Source organism: Dreissena polymorpha, chromosome 3 (assembly GCF_020536995.1).
Source record: "Dreissena polymorpha isolate Duluth1 chromosome 3, UMN_Dpol_1.0, whole genome shotgun sequence".
Taxonomy (NCBI): Eukaryota; Metazoa; Mollusca; class Bivalvia; order Myida; family Dreissenidae; genus Dreissena; species Dreissena polymorpha.
Window position 1 is genome coordinate 138,130,237 of NC_068357.1, and position 18,098 is coordinate 138,148,334.

Genomic DNA, 18,098 nt, shown 5'->3' on the forward strand with positions numbered 1-18,098 from the left:
TATGCAAAATCCGTGTAATTGGTTCTCACAAAGAGGGAGCAAATCTTCGTTGTTCGTTAGCTGCATGAAGCAAATCACACGAAAACATTAAAGAAAAATGAGCATTTGTGTTATATTAAACATTACTTTTATCCCAATTTCTCAATTATCTCTGTTAAACGATATATAACATGAAGTAATATCTTTTGTCATTGGCAGTTGAAATATTGATAGTTTTGGAACATTTTAAGAGTTATACAAACAACGTTTGACTCAATGATGGCCGAAGCTTTAATTAATTATTTGCAGTCAATTGTGATCGGATTTACAAAAGCGACAAGAAACACATAACATTAACATTTATTTGACTGAAGTTAATATTCAGCACTTCCATTACATTAAATACTGGACAAATTAAAACACACATTATGCACATGAATAAATATATATTTAAATTTGTGTTTTATAACAAGTGAAGCTTCTTGATTGTAATCCCTTTAAAACAAGGAATTCTACAGAAAGGGAGTATCTGATTAAATTTCTTTGATGTCGAGTCAAAGTCTACAAGAAGGTAACAACTTGCTCTCGCTTCTTCTCGCACTTTCCAATCGTACTCCTTATGTTCAACTAGCAACAGCATTTCGACTGGGACTGTGTGATGAGTAAACATTATGTGTGTTTTTGTATTCATATTTCACTTCATTGAATATTTAATCTTTGGTTTTGATCCAATATTACATCCACATTGGACATTCGTGTTGCTGACGTCTCGTCTGGGTACGCTTGTTCTTATTATACGTGTAGTTGAAATATGAATATGTTAACAATATTCACTTTTCTTTTGTTTATTTAATGTTTTATCTTTTACATTTACATCACAAAAAGATAGGTTGGTCGGCATATTTTATTTTGGCACTTTTGCGATTGTTCCAAACATATAGTCCACATGTTTTCTGTATATTAAAACAACTTGGCAAAAGGCAGTGTAGTATATCGTTATAAAATGACTATAAACTATAAAACTATAAAAGGCATTATTTTGAACGCACAAATATGCTCCATATGAATTCACACGTGTTTCTACGTTTTAACAAAAACTGTTCTCGGTAATATAAATATTAATTATAAAATTCATGACCCTTCACCTCTCATTGGCGAAGAGTCTTAGTAATGGTAACATAATGTCAGAATTTCGATTCAGTAGTCATTTATAAGTGCAGATTGTGTTCATTTGTTCTGTTTAAAAATCTTAAACACGTTACTTTATATACATTATACGAGGCTGAACGCACACAGGACAGGGCACAGATTCTCAAAAGACAGTAAATAGACACGAACTATTTAAGGGACACACACATTTAAATTAATTGAGATATATTATTTGACAACATAGAAGTTACCAATTCTACACTTATAAATACTAGCCGTTCTAGCCAAATATCGACCTGTCGTGCTTGCCTTGAATTTCGTTGCTTGTCGTGTTAGCCAAATTGTTGGTGTATATTCGAAATGTCATTCGATGTTGTTTTAAGAGATTTTTTTTCGGTCAAAACACATTTTATATGGAATTATCCACTTCCGAATATATTAGTACATTGCAAAAATGAATATAAAACGGATATTTTTGAAGATTTAAAATGTGCTTGTCGTGCTTGCGTGAATTGTGACGTAAAAACTAGGAATTTGCCTCGTATGATAGACCAAACTACTCATCTGGTGTCAAATATTTATATAACCGGGAATAGTGCTCAACTTTACCCATAGCCTACGCTTTATTTCGTCAAAATAGAGTAGATAATAAGATACTTGCGTGGAATTGAAGTTTCTCAGCGGAGGCAATGTTTGCAATTTTCTACTTGGCGTGCTAGCCAAAATGACGTCACGGACCACGTGGTATGGCCACAATGATGACAGTGCTCCAGCTATGCCTAAATTGAAGGGCGCCCCGCCCTGCCCTCCCGAACCTTCGCCCTGCCCTCCCGAACCTCCGCCCTGCCCTTCCTAGCCCTCCCCTCTGTCCTTTAATTGTTTTTTTTTACATTATAATAATTAATAAATCTCTTATTACATTGTAATTAATCTATTCCTCATTGTAGACATTATATTAGAATGGTTTAAGAATAATGTGACAAACATATTTTAACAATTAATAGCATATAAATTAACATACAACAGGAAGCATTCCAGAATCGCCCGCGTGCTCGAAAGTGCTCTTTTGACAAAATACTGCGTGTTAAAAGTGCCTTTTTTGACAAAAAAGCCCCCTGTCCCTTTTAAATCCTAGCTGGAGCACTTCTATAATCGCCATAATAATATTTTGATATTGTCTGTTGTTAGCCTATGTTGTTGTTGTTGTTGTGAGATTCCCCCTTTGACTTGTCGGAGTACCCAAGGTGTAGATTTAGTCGTTCTGCCCTTGGTAGTTTGAGGTTGGCGGCCACTGGTAGTGTCTGATGCTGTCGCACAGAATGAATGAATCCTCGCAATCACAAAATTATATACGTAGGCGATAAAAACATGCCTTTGTTCATTATATCAGGTAGCCGGATGTTAAAAAGTGTCCATCACGATAAAATGTAAAATAAATCCGGTACACCGACTTTATTAATAATACGAAACGACGGTTTCACACAATAAAATAGATTTATACTGAGTTTATCGTTTAGTGTGCCTCCGTAAAGTACGGTCTATAGTATAAGACAATTTTTGCTTAAAAGCATAGTAGTAGCCACTCTCTTACACTGCGGTTCATTACATTCACACGTATGTTGAGGCACTAACGACAACTCTGCTAGGAGAATAAGATGTAGTTAACGCATATAGGGTAAAAGGTAAGAGTTAACATAGTGGATTGTAACCTTACATCCATCTACTTCCGCCCTTCTCAGCTTCTGGAACATTTTCCTAAAGATTATATTTGTTTGAGATTATTCGAATTGCGGCCTATAAGTGTAAGCATTCTTGGTTTTTCTGATATTTTAGTACCTTTTAATCAGTTTCTTATCATTTTGAACACACAATTGTTCATTTATTACATATTATCTGAATTTCACATTTTTACCATAGGCAAGGTGTTGTGATTTCTAGTCCTTACACCCCCTGGACGTTACACCACTAGTCTTTGCACCCTCTAAGCCTGGACATTACACCTCCCAAGATGTAAACATAATTGATTAGGTTACTTAGGTGTGATCACACCTATCATGAGGCACACTTCACTTGATTAATGATGTTCCTGCTTTAATGCGTGTCCAATGGGGGTCTGTCCAAGTTTTTTTTATTGTTTGTTTGTCTGTCTGTCTTATTGATGTGCAGTTTCAGGGCCCTCACACTACTTTGGGGGAAGGGGTACACAGCTCTTAGGAGGGGGAATTTTCGTGGCGTTTCCCTTTTTGGGGGATTTTTTTACTTACTCTCTCATTATTTCATTTGTACATGTTTGCACTATATTCATTGCATTTTTTATAATTTAGTATGTTTGAAAAGATTAAATTGAAATAGAATTGAGATATAATAATCATGAGACACATCTTTCTATTAAAAAATAAAATAAAATAATTGTTAGGGGGAATTTTTTCCCCCAAAAGGGGGAAAAAGTATACTTTTCAGGTGGGGGACTTCGGCGGCAGATTTGATAGATTGAGGGCCCTGAGTTTTAATTAGGAAATAACAATTTTTTGGTGTGAAAATCATTGTTTGATCTTTTCAAATAATTTGTTAATTATCAAAGTGTAAAAATAACACCTAAAATTAAAGGACTTTGTTTACACCATTATTATTAAATTTCATTAGTCAATTGGATTTTTCTGGTAAAAATGTGTTGTTGAACTGTCACACCTTACCTGTCATGTATTCTTGCCTAGATTTGTTAAATTCTTTTTAAACAAAATAGTGAAAAATATATTTTATTTTCAATTGATATAAAAATAAAAAACATAATAAGAAAAAAATATTAAAACAAAAAAAAATAATTAAAAAGAAGATTATAGAGGAGACCCACAATTGGAAAACATTATTTGTTGGTAAAATCCAGAACTTTGATTGCTTATTCATTTTAAGACCAATTGAACTTTTAAATATGAAAGGAAAAAACCCTCTTAATACTCTGAAAGGAGACAAGTTAGAAGTAACTATTAAATTAATAGCAAGTTACCTCCTTTTGTTTTAGTGATATGAAATAGCCTAAGGGCAGATTTGCTTCATTGTCAATATCAGAGACATAACACTGCATGCATTTTATGCACTGCTAATCAAATAGATATATCAATAGATAAGTGAAATACTATGGTTACTACAATAGTAATAAAACTTAAGTAACAGATGTGATACACTGAGATAAAGATATTGCTGAAAAAAAGTATTAATGATTTAGATGCATATTATTACATTATGGTGATATAAAAATAAATGTATACATTTAAGAAAGTGTTTTGTTTATTCTAAATATTTTTTTATTTATCATTATTTTTATTTTATTTTCAAAGTTTTTTTCTGTCTGAATATTCTTGAAAATAGTATTTATGATTTAGATGCATATTATAACATTATGGTGAAATAAAAATATATGTATATAAATTACGATTGTGTTTTGTTTATTCTAAATAATTATTGTATTATCATTATTTTTATTTTGTTTTCAAAGTTTTTTCTGTCAGTTTATTCTTAAAAAAATTATTTATGATTTAGATGCATATTATTACATTATGGTGAAATAAAAATAAATGTATATTAATTAAGGTTGTGTTTTGTTTATCCTAAATATCTATTTTATTTATCATTATTTTTATTTCTTCAAGTTTTTTCTGTCTGTATATTCTTGAAAAAAAGTATTTATGAGTTAGATGCATATTATTACAGTCATTCTGGTGAAATAAAAATTAATGTTTTAGATGATGGCTGCTCAATTAAATAATTTGAGCAACCATTAATCTCATCAGTGTCATCTTGACTTACATGACAAATCCAATTAGTGGTTCATAAGTTGATTACACCTTTCTAATCTAATCAATATCTTGGGAGGTGTAATGTCCAGGCTTTGAGGGTGTAAAGACCAGGGGTGTAACGTCCAGGGGGTGTAACGACTGGACACCGGTGTTGTATGTTGAACCACAGGTGGAAATAACGTACCCTGGATAGGTTATGGGCCCAGGAGCCCAATATATTCAAATAAATATATAAAATCATGTTTAATGAGAGAAAAATTGACAAAGAGCCATGAAAAAAAAACCCTACCCTCTGTCTCTGATATTGGAATCATAACAAGGTCATTAACTTGAATTTATCATAGACCTGGCTTCGCGGGCCACAAAAATGTCAAAAAAGCTTTAATCCAAAGCATCCCTTAGTCCTTTTATGGGCAATTGGATAACCTTTCAAAAAATGTTTACTTAAAAAAATCCTGCCAGCTGTTTACTCACAGTCCGCTGATAACCAAGCAATATTTCGAGCCCGTTTGTCCACCCGAATAAATCTTCAACAGATTTTCAAATTCAAACAATATTTTTTAGCTTTTTTTCCCTTCATCGATAGCTCGCGTCCTATTCCTTTAAAACAATGAGGTATGTTACATAATGCATGCATATGCATACACTTACCCCTAAAAACTAATTCCAAAAGTTTATATTTTCTTTGCAACAACTGTTTTAACTCTAAATTTGATTTACTTGAAAACACACGTAGCCATTTCTTTTGAACCCGGCTTAGCAGTGAATTACACTGACAGAGCCAGGCGCAGAAATCCAATCACAGGGGACAAAAATATTTCTAAACTGCACTCGTCCTGCAGGGCAAGTGCATTAAAATTTTCACTCGTCCTGCAAACACATGCACTCGTCCTTCAAATATATGTGAAATAAAGATTGCAAAGGGCTGATATGACTAATAAAGTTTCCAATATCGCTGCTAAAATGCTGCTTACTCATTTATCATGCCAACTGATCACAAAAGAAATGTTAAGCAGTGAAATCTATTAATAAGTTACTTTATTTATGAGGAACGCAAAATAATTTTTTTTTTCTAATGCTCGTGTGCTTTCCGTTTCGGACGTTTGAACATCGCCCCCGTCCCTTTAAAGAACGCTTGTATGTCAGACGTTTATCAGACGAAATTCAGACTGGTTTAAAACTTTGTGGCTAAATTATTCTTTTAAAATCAATACTTACAGTGAGTGCAGTCGGCTGGTTCCCTGTCAACATGGACGCGCAAAGTTTACACCAAAAAGCTAATATTTACTGGGGACACAGTCTCGCATCACAACGCGCACCTCCTGTATGAAATTTACAATAACATTTTCCGGTTCATTTTGACTTTCAGAATAGATATGCTTTAAGAAAATGATTTTATTTAATGAAAAATAGTCTTACTGGTCAGAAAATACATATTTTAACATCAGCTTTTTTTCACTCGTCCTGTAGGACGAGAGCTTTAGGGAAAATCACTCGTCCTTTCAAGATTTCATTCGTCAATACGAGCGGACGAGTGGAATTTTTGTCCCCTGAATCAACAACAACCAGTTTTTTTTTTTAATTAAGAAAGTGACGCCGATATTCGGCGTCTTCCCCTACCAGAATTTTCCCCTAAAAATAAAATTTCCCCTCCAAAAATATAATTTTTTACCAAAATATATTATTTTACCCTCAAAGAAATGTTTTTTTTCTTTTGGGAAGTCGACACTTGTCCAATTTGTACCATGTACAACATTCTCTCTCTCTCTCCCGACGAACACTCAAATCTGGGAATACCAGTGATTCTAGATATAGCTCTTAAATTACGTCATGGAAACCGGGCAACTAATCATATTAATCATGTGACTATTTTACTGGATTCCGGTCTTGCGCGAGAAGGGTGTTTCATCAATTAATTACTGGAAACCAGTCGAATTTTCATCAAAAAAAGGAAAAAAAGGTCTCACAATTGGCGTTCATATAGAACAAAATAAATCGTTAGGACTCGGAAAATATTAATTGCGACGACGCATTTTTTAAGAATGAATAATCAAAAACCGTTAAAACCCAGCAGGATTCGGAGGTACATGTAATCAACATCGAACATTGTGAAAGTGAAAGTACACAATCAGCAGCTGCCGCACCTTTCCCTTCCAATACTGTAGCAGATCTAAATCATCTACCCATTCATCATGAAATTGAAATCACAATATTGACATCGTCCCCCGGCCCCTGTTGAAAACATTTCCCATTATTAGATCTACCCCTGCAACTTTATTTAGGACTTTGACTTTAATATCATTGTTCATGTGTTTAAGAACAAAAAGGTCAGAGACATGCCGTTTTTTCTAAAAAAAACACCTGAAGTCTGTAGTTGAGTTATAGACATTGAAATGAACAGTTTTTATTTTTTCCCCAAATATGTCTCTTTTGCCCTCTATTTTCCCCTTTTACCCAGCGTCCAGCGTCTTTCCCTTTCTCTAAAAAAAAAACCCTGACAACAACGATGGTTTGACAAATGTAAATAAATGAAAAATACTAATCATTCTGATTGTATTGGAATTAGTTTTTAGGGGTAAATGGTTGCATATGCATGCATTATGTGATATGCCTCGTTGTTTTAAAGAAATAGGACGCGAGCTTTCGATTAAGGGCAAAAAAACTAAAAAATTTTGCTTGAAACTCTGTCGAAGATTTATTCGGGTGGACAAACGGGCTCGAAATATTGCTTGGTTATCGGCCGACTGTGAGTAAACGGCTGGACAGATTTCTTTGAAGTAAACTTTTTTTGAAAGGTTGTCCAATTGCCCATAAAAGGACTAAGGGATGCTTTAGATTAAAGTTTTTTTTTACATTTTTGCGGCTCCCAACAGCAGGTCTATGAGAAATTCAAGTTAATGACCTTGTTACATGCCATAATTTTTCAGACCAATTCCGGGACATTGAGTTAAACTGTCCGGGACTTTTGCCGATTTTCCGGAACATGTATAAAATGTAGCAATATTTATAGACATATGCATTTTTGGTATGGTTTTTTTTGTTTCGCATCGTTAATTGCAAAAGTTCGAAAGCCTATCCGAAATACACTTTATCAATTAACGTCAAATTAAACATTACTACTTCCGTTACTAGATACAAGCCATGCATTCTATACATAGATGGTAACGTCACCACGTTATTGAGACCGGTGCGACACAATGACAAGCCACGTGTTTTCAGTGTAAGCGTTCTAAACATAGATGGTGACGTCACTGCGTTATTGTTATTAAGACCTGTGTGTAATGCGTAGTTGTTGATACGCCTTTATTCATTTATAACATTTATATGATAAAAAATACAACAATACAGTACCGTTAGATCGTCAACTCAAATCAACTCACAATACATACAACCAATCACAATAAAACAAATACAACAAAACAGTACCGGTAGAACATAAACTGCTTTTAATTTTTTACTCAGCGATGTTGGACTTCAGATGTGTGAACAACTATTCTTTGCCCTTACGCAGCGGGAAATAATGACGTAGAAGATTAAAGTCAATTAACAAGCACATTAAACAATGCCGCCTTTTCGATTTGACGGCGAATGTGAAACAATCGATATGATAACAGGACCCCTGTTAATTGATCGATTTTGACACGTAGCGTAGTGTGCCTATTCGGGTAGGCATTGTCATGGAGACGCTGCAGATATACACAGATTCGAGGTGCAGTTAAGCCTAAGATAAGGTACATGTATATATGGATTTTGTAAATTCCGGGACATTTGACAGATTTACGGGACAGTGGGACAAGTTCTTCATTTCCGGGACTGTCCCGGACAATCCGGGACGTATGGCATGTATGCTTGTTATGATTCCAATATATGAGGATAGGGGATTTTTGTTCATGGCTCTTTGTCATTTTTTCTCTCATTAAACATGATTTTATATTTTTTTTATTTGAATATATTGGGCTCCTGGGCCGTTATACTATCCAGGGTACGTTATTTCCACCTGTGTGTTGAACATGTTGAACTTGAACATGCCAAATAGGCATAATGTCACAAATTCAACAAAAGTGCAAATTACAAAGTCATTATTGTTTAAAATCCATAAACCTATGTGTAAAATTGTAGCTAAATATCATTGCAAACATTGGCCATACAAAAATTGCCCTCATTTCAACCGATTAAGAATATCAAACTGACAAATCAGACGAAATTGACAGTTTTTGCAAGGTAAGACAAATTAAAACCCGCACTCCAATCTAACCATAACCATCCGTGTAAATGCGTTGTTTTTTTAAAATCCTGAATTGGGAAAGTTTTGGACAGCACTTGGGAAAGTTGAAGTGTTTTCCGAATTGGGAAAGTGCCATTTTCCGGTACTTTATAAAGAAGGAAACACTCGCTGAAAGGCTAAGTTAAAAAAATAGGTGGGGGAGGGGCAGGTTTCTTTTTCATCTGTAGTGAACTACATGTATTTTGATATTTTGAATACCATAGTAAAGAAATCACACTTTTGACAAAATTTTCATGAAACTTGCTTATTAAATTTAATATTGTGGTCTTATTATGAGATTGAAAAATTGAACATGATCAAAGTCCTTTAAAACCCATGATGTGGCTGTTTTGCATAGACATGCTCAGAATGCATGTACATGCAGTCTAGACCCAGAATCCTTAGGACAAGGCCTTTCCATATGCACAAATTTGTTTAACCCTGTGACCTTGACCTTGAACTTAGGGTCCGCGTTAAGGTTTCGAAATCTGCGTTTAGATTTAGAAAAATGCTCATAACTTCTATGTCCCTTAAGATATAACCTTCATATTTGGTATGCATGTGTATATGGACAAGGCCCTTCCATACGCACACATTTTTTTACCCCTGTGACCTTGACCTTGAACTTAGGGTCCGCGTTTAGGTTTCGAAATCTGCGTTTAGGTTTCGAAAAATGCTCATAACTTCTATGTCCCTTGAGATAACCTTCATATTTGGTATGCATGTGTATATAGACAAGGCCTTTCCATACGCACACAATTTTGTACCCCTGTGACCTTTACCTTGAAGTTAGGGTCCGCGTTTAGGTTTTCGAAATCTGCGTTTAGGTTTCGAAAAATGCTCATAACTTCTATGTCCCTTGAGATATAACCTTTATATTTGGTATGCATGTGTATATAGACAAGGCCTTTCCATACGCACACAATTTTTTACCCCTGTGACCTTTATATTGAAGTTAGGGTCCGCGTTTAGGTTTCAAAATCTGTGTTTAGGTTTCGAAAAATGCTCATAACTTCTATGTCCCTTAAGATACATGTATAACCTTCATATTTGGTATGCATGTTTATATGGACAATGCCTTTCCATACGCACACAAATTTTGATCCCTGTGACCTTGACCCTGAACTTAGGGTCCGCGTTTAGGTTTCGAAAAATGCTATAACTTCTATCAAAGCGTTTATAGGGAGCATACCGGTATGTCATCCTATGGTGACAGCTCTTGTTTTTAGCTCACCTGATTGCTCAGTTAGCTTTTGTGACTGGTCTTTGTCCGTCGTCCGTCCGTCCACATTTGTTCGTAAACACTCTAGAGGCCACATTTATTGTCTGATCTTCATGAAACTAGGTCAGAAGATTTGTCCCAATGATATCTTGATCGAGTTTGAAACTGGGTCATGCTGGGGCAAAAACTAGGTCACTATGTCGAAAAAAAATATAAAAAGCTTGTAAACACTGTAGAAGTCACATTTAATGCCCAATGTTCATGTTACTTTGTCTATATGTCTGTCTTAATGATATGTTGGTTGAGTTCGAAAGTGGTTCCGGTTCATTCAAAAACAGGGCCGCGAGTGGGCGGGGCAGTTTTCCTTATATGGCTATAGAGAAACCTTGTAAACACTCTAGAAGTCACAATTTTTGCCCAATCATCATGAAAGTTAATCAAAACATTGATTTTATTGATATGTCGGACGAGTTCGAAAATGGTCCAGATCGGTGAAAAAACATGGCCGCCAGTGGGCGAGGCATTTTTCTCTATATGTATATAGTGAAAACATGTGAACACTCTAGAAGTCACATTTTTGGCCCAATTTTCATGAAATTTGGTCAGAACATTTGTTTCCTTGATACGAGAGTTGAGTTGGAAAATGGTTCCGGTCAGTTGAATAACATGGCTGCCGGGGGGGGGGGGCAGTTTTCTTATATTTATATATTAAAAAAAGCTTGTGAACACTCTAGAAGTCACATTTTTTGCCCAATCATCATGAAACTTAGTGAATAGATTTGTTTTATATATATCTCAGATGAGTTTGCAAATGGTCCCGATGGGTCAATAAACATGGCTGCCAGGGGGTTAGGGCAGTTTTCCTTATGTGACTGCATGTATATAGAGAGAAACCTTGAGATCGAACACTATAGAAGTCACATTTTTTGCCTAATCATCGTGAAACTTAGTCAATACATTGGTTTTATTGATTTCTTGGACAAGTTGGAAAATGGCTCAGTTCGGTGAAACACAATTTTTAGCTCACCTGATTGCTCAGGTGAGGTGTTAGGATTGGTCTTTGTCCGCTGTCACTCCGTCCACATTTGGTTTTTAAACACTCTAGCATTCACATTTCTCAAGCACTCTTTATCAAAGTTGCTGAAAGATCTCAGTCAAGTTTGATGATGAGCAAAATCACAGAATTAATGTCATAATTATTGCCCTTAGATTGTCCAAATTTTCATTATATTATACAAAATCCTTTTAAGCAAAGTTTGATGTTTGGTAAGGGGGGTCAACTCAAAATATTGGTCATCATTTAAAATCTTACAAAAACAAAAACACTTCCTACGCCAGAGTTTTGGTTCAATAATGACGAAACTTGACCAGGATGTTTGTCTGGGCAATATCTAGGTCAAGTTTGACATTAGGTAAAGATTGAATGCACCGACTCCTCTCAGGTGAGCGAACTAGGGCCATCTTGGCCTTCTTGTTTAATTATTTCCTCTAATGAGCGCCTATATGCGTTTGACATCTTTTTGTGTCAATTTGCAGAGAAATAATGCTCTTTCAATAAATGGATACACATTTTTTGCAGCACTTGAAATATGGCTGGCGCATTGGAAGAAACGGAACACATAGACGGAACTGTGCAGGTTGTGGTGAATACTGGCATAAGGTCAACCCTTGCTCAACCCTTGGAAACTCCAAATTTATTTGAAAACAACAATATTGGTAAGTGCACTTGACATTGATGTTTTTGACATATTTAGGCTTTGTGAACTTGCTTGCACATTAAAATAAAATCAATATGAAGGTTACTAACTTGTAAAAATTGATTGGATAAAGCATAATATCTTGAACATATTTGTGTGTTCTTCTGTCCTATTTTCAGAAAACAGGGTTCCCTCTGGGCTTTAAAAAGTTGTCGCCACTTACTTTCGCCAAATGGGGCTACATTTGGGCAATGAAGATCATATTATTATAATACAAACATATTATATTATTATAATACAAACAAAAACTGAGCATTTCACTGTATGTTAAATGAATTGATTTAATAACAGTATGATTAATAATAACAACACATTTAACAGTGTTCATAAAATAAAGGCACATTTAATCAGTTGTAAGTCTTGTTGATTAGACACCTTCTTAGCATCCTGAATATGTTGCCACAGTTTGGGTGCTTCAGAAGCTTTCTGGTAATCTGAAAATACAAAAAGGGAAATAATATTAATTTAATACTAATAATGATCAATAAATGTGCAGTGTATAAATAATATAAATATATGCTAGCATATGACCTACTACATAGAGCCCATAGCACAACAGTCAAATTAAATATGCATTTGTGTATATCAAATGTCAAATTGATTTTCATGTGCTTAACTATGCTCATCTTTTTTTAAACAGTACATCTGGAGTTGAATGAATTGATATAGAGTTCACACAGCATAGATTGTCTGTTGGAAATCATATTGAAGGAAAGGAAACTCTGATAAACAACTGTCTTTGTTTGGTTTTTGTATGTTAGCTGGTGAATGTTAGCGGGGGACCGTTTGCATTTTTGAATGAGTCTCAAAATTATCAGAATCTTATGTTCACTTTCTAAAAGTCGTTATACACTCTGAACTTGCCATTTTGACGAGTAAAACAGAAATATCATGTCACTTATAAATAGAACCAAAACATGTAAAATGTTTAATTATTTTCTATAATTACAACGATTTTTCCAAAAACAATCGATACTTACCTTTTTGATTGTCATGGTTGTCAACGTAACGGTCTTGAATCGGCTGCGAACACTGTGACAAACACTTCACATTTAAGCGCAGAGTCGGTATATTTCAATGTTGCCTTATCTCTGAAGCAATAAAACTGCCGACCAATGAAGATAACTTGTAACAACACCCCAGATAATCGCAATTATCACCATTGCATGCCACTTTGCGACAGTCGCATGCTCCTTTGATTTCAGCAGTGTCGCTTACATCACGGAAATTGATTGCATAAAGACTGCCGTAAAGCGGCTGGTAAACAGAGCGCCTTATGTCATATGAAGGAAATATTAAGCAGATAAAATGCAGATTTTCGAAAAAAACGCCATTTGCGAAAATTAGTCACCAGAATATTTATTTTGTCGCCATTGGCGCCAATGGTGATCGACAGCGGGAACCCTGGAAAATAGCTCATACATGTGTCATTCAATATAAATTTGAATTTTGTAGAGACTTGTATAGTAAATAACTAAAAAAGTTATCATATGACACAAACGAGTGCCAGAGCTTTGATATTTTGTATAAATTTATCCTGTACAATATGTGTTCAAATTTGGTATATGACTTCAGGTTACATGTATTAAGTGGTCTCCTATAGATTATATATATTTAGCCGGATTTTTTTCGAAAAAATCTCGGCTTATAGATTGATGTTGTCGGGCGGGCGGGGGGGGCTGGCGGGCGGGCGGGGTGGCGGCGGCGTGCTCGAAAATGTTAAAGTTCTTATTTCATGGTATAACTTTGGTATGCTTGGACCTAGAGTCTTCAAACTTGACATGAAGGTTGGCCAGGATTAACAGATGACCACTGGTCATTTCAAGGTCATTCATTTGAAGGTCAAGGTCACTGTGACCTTCAATATAAAAAATGTTAAAGTTGTTATAACTTTGGTATGCTTGGACCTAGAGTCTTCAAACTTGACATGAAGGTTGGCCATAACTAGTTAGTAACCACTGGTCATTTCAAGGTCATTCATTTGAAGGTCAAGGTCACTGTGACCTTGAATGTAAAAATGTTAAAGTTCTTATTTCATGGTATAACTTTGGTATGCTTGGACCTAGAGTCTTCAAACTTGACATGAAGGTTGGCCAGGATTAACAGATGACCACTGGTCATTTCAAGGTCATTCATTTGAAGGTGAAGGTCACTGTGACCTTCAATATAAAAATGTTAAAGTTGTTATAACTTTGGTATGCTTGGACCTAGAGTCTTGAAACTTGACATGAAGGTTGGCCAGAACTAGTAAGTAACCACTGGACATTTCAAGGTCATTCATTTGGAGGTCAAGGTCACTGTGACCTTGAATGTAAAAATGTTAAAGTTGTTATAACTTTGGTATGCTTGGACCTAGAGTCTTGAAACTTGACATGAAGGTTGGCCAGAACTAGTAAGTAACCACTGGACATTTCAAGGTCATTCATTTGAAGGTCAAGGTCACTGTGACCTTGAATGTAAAAATGTTAAAGTTCTTATTTCATGTTATAACTTTGGTATGCTTGTACCTAGAGTCTTCAAACTTGAAATAAAGATTGGCCAGTACTAGAAGATGACCACTGGTCATTTCAATGTCATTCATTTGAAGGTCAAGGTCACTGTGACCTTAAATGTTAAAATGTTAAAATTGTTATAACTTTGGTATGCTTGGACATAGAGTCTTCAAACTTGACATGAAGGTTTGCAAGCACACTTAGATGACCACTGGTCATTTCAAGGTCATTCATTCTAAGGTCAAGGTCACTGTGACCTTGAATGTAAAAATGTTAAAGTTCTTATAACTTTGGTAGGTAAAAATGTTAAAGTTCTTATTCCATGTTATAACTTTGGTATGCTTGTACCTAGAGTCTTCAAACTTGACATAAAGGTTGGCCAGTACTAGAAGATCACCACTGCTCATTTCAATGTCATTCATTTGAAGGTCAAGGTCACTGTGACCTTCAATGTTAAGGTCAAGGTCACTGTGACCTTCAATGTTAAAATGTTAAAATTGTTATAACTTTGGTATGCTTGGACCTAGAATCTCAAACTTGACGTAAAGGTTTGCAAGCACACTTAGATGACCACTGGTCATTTCAAGGTCATTCATTTCAATGTCATTCATTTGAAGGTCAAGGTCACTGTGAACTTAAATGTTAAAATGTTAAAATTGTTGTAACTTTGGTATGCTTGGACCTAGAATCTCAAACTTGACGTAAAGGTTTGCAAGCACACTTAGATGACCACTGGTCATTTCAAGGTCATTCATTTGAAGGTCGAGGTCACTGTGACCTTGGATGTAAATATGTTAAAGTTGTTAATACTTTGGTATGCTTAGACCTAGAGTCTTCAAACTTGATATGAAGGTTGGCCAGAACTAGTAGATGAACACTGGTCATTTTAAGGTCAAGGTCACCGTGACCTTGAATGTAAAAATGTTAAAATTCTTATTTCATGGTATAACTTTCTTATGCTTGGACTTACAGTCTTCAAACTGGACATGAAGGTTGGCCAGCACTAGTAGATGACAATTGGTCATTTTAAGGTCATTGAAGGTCAAGGTCACTGTGACCTTGAATGTTAAAAATTAAAAGTTGTTTTAACTTTCGTATGCTTGGACATGGACTTTGCCATGACTAACAGATGACCACTGGTCAAGAGAACAACTGGTCATTTTAAAGTCTTTCAATTGACAGTGACCTTAAATGTGAATATTTTTGACCTTTGATCAATATTTCAGTAATTTAAGTATTGCATTGACAAAAACACGAAAGGTACTTTCCTGTCATTTAAATCAAAAATCCGGCTTCAATGCGGTCATCTCCGACCGCGGAACTCTTGTTTAAATCATGCCCCTGGGGTCATTAGCAACACATGAAGGTCATTTAACAAGATTATTCAAGAAGTGCTTCTGCCTTATTACACAGTTGTACAATCTTGGGCCATCTTGACCTTCTTGTTAGTGCAGTTTTGTAGCATGTTTACCCTTTTTAACCAGATTTTAAATCCTTATACCACCGTTATGAAATCATCATTGATGTCTGTCTCTCTGTCAGTTAGTAGACAAAAACTTGTCTGCATGCATTATCCAACACTTTTGAATCATACAAGCAGTGTCCAACAAATTTATAGCCTTCAGCCTGAGGGCTTAATTTTTAGCTCACCTGTCACGAAGTGACATGGTGAGCTTATGTGACCGTGTGATGTCCGGTGTCCATTGTGCGTCCGTGTGTGCGTGTGTCCGTCAACAATTTGTTTGTGTAGACAGTGGAGGTCACAGTTTTCATCCAATCTTTATGAAATTTGGTCAGAATGTTTATGAAATCTGTGTTGGGATTGTATTTGGGTCATCTGGGGTCAAAAACTAGGTCACTAGGTCAAATAATAGAAAAACCTTGTGTATACAATAGATGTCACAGTTTTCATCCAATCTTTATGAAATTTGGTCAGAATGTTTATTTTGATGAAATCTGGGTCGGGATTGTATTTGGGTCATCGGGGGTCAAAAACTAGGTCACTAGGTCAAATAATAGAAGAACCTTGTGTAGACAATAGAGGTCACAGTTTTCATCCAATCTTTATGAAATTTAGTCAAAATGTTTATCTTGATGAAATCTGGGTTGGGATTGTATTTGGGTCATCTGGGGTCAAAAACGAGGTCACTAGGTCAAATAATAGAAGAACCTTGTGTAGACAATAGAGGTCACAGTTTTCATCCAATCTTTATGAAATTTGGTCAGAATGTTTATCTTGATAAAATCTGGATTGGGATTGTATTTTGGTCATCTGGAGTCAGAAACTAGGTCACTAGGTCAAATCGTAGAAAAAACTTGTGTAGACAATAGAGGTCACAGTTTTCATCATATCTTAATGAAATATGATCAGAATGTTTGTCTTGTTAAAACCTTGGTTGGGATCGAATTTGGGTCATCTAGGGTCAAAAACTAGGTCACTAGGTCAAAGTTTAAAAAAAACTTGTGTAGACAGTAGAGGTCACAGTTTTCATCCAAACTTAATAAAATTTGGCCAGAATGTTAATCTTGATGAAACCCGGGTTAGGATTGTATTTGGGTAATCTGGGGTCAAAAACTAGGTCACTAGGTCAAATCATAGAAAAACCTTGTGTAGACAATATAGGTCATAGTTTTCATCTGATTGACCTACTTGCAATTCTTATTAAGAAATTTCGGCCAATCAGCGCCATCGTTTTATAAGTGTATCATCCAATAAAAACGCCGCTCTTTAACAGCGTTAGGCCCAGCTATTGTAAAGTACTGCGTTTTTCTTATAACGCTTCTTAAATAAGTATATATATTTTTAAGCCAATAGATTTTTATTAAGGCACCGCACCAACACTGCAAAGTTTTCTATTTATATCAATGGTACAGACCAGTCAAATCGGGCTGTACATTTTATGGCCGTTTTCGACCTTTTTATGCAGAGTTTTATGTTAAGCAGTGTGCTCGGGCAATGGTTTTTAGCCGAAGTCCCGAGGGTAAACAATCCCATTAGCATCTGATCTTAATGAAATATGGTCAGAATGTTAATCTTGATAATATCAGATTTTGGATTGTATATGGGTTATCTGGGATCAAAAATTAGGTCACCGGGCCAATTCTAGTAAAACCTTGTGTAGATGAAAGAGGTCACAGTTGTCATCACATCTTAATGAAATTCTATCAGAATGTATCAATTAATGAAATCTGGCTTGGGATTGTATGCGAGTCTGATAGAATTTAAGTTGATGTAGCAAGGTTAGTCAGGTGAGCGATTCAGGGCCATCATGGCCCTCTTGTTTGTATTGTCCTATCAGAATTTCTAAGCACAAGCCTGACATGCCTGAGGTGTATTTATCTAGGATCAGCAGCTGGATATGCTCTCATGAGAGCCTTTAGGACTCTAAAGCTAATGATAGTTTGTATTGGTTTAGATCCCAATAATTATCAAAAATTGTA

The 18,098-nt window shown here is 35.4% G+C and overlaps 1 protein-coding gene across 1 annotated transcript in view; it reads left to right on the forward strand.

Annotated features, from left to right (window-relative positions):
• The first annotated feature begins 2,837 nt into the window (after positions 1-2,837).
• The window catches only part of LOC127872631 (uncharacterized), a 95,581-nt gene continuing 80,320 nt past the window's right edge, over positions 2,838-18,098 (forward strand). Inside the window, exons 1-2 of the mRNA XM_052415961.1 lie at positions 2,838-2,930; positions 11,988-12,124. Of these exons, the coding sequence (XP_052271921.1) occupies positions 11,998-12,124 (127 nt within the window). The 5' untranslated portion in view covers positions 2,838-2,930; positions 11,988-11,997. The remainder of the gene's footprint in view (positions 2,931-11,987; positions 12,125-18,098) is intronic.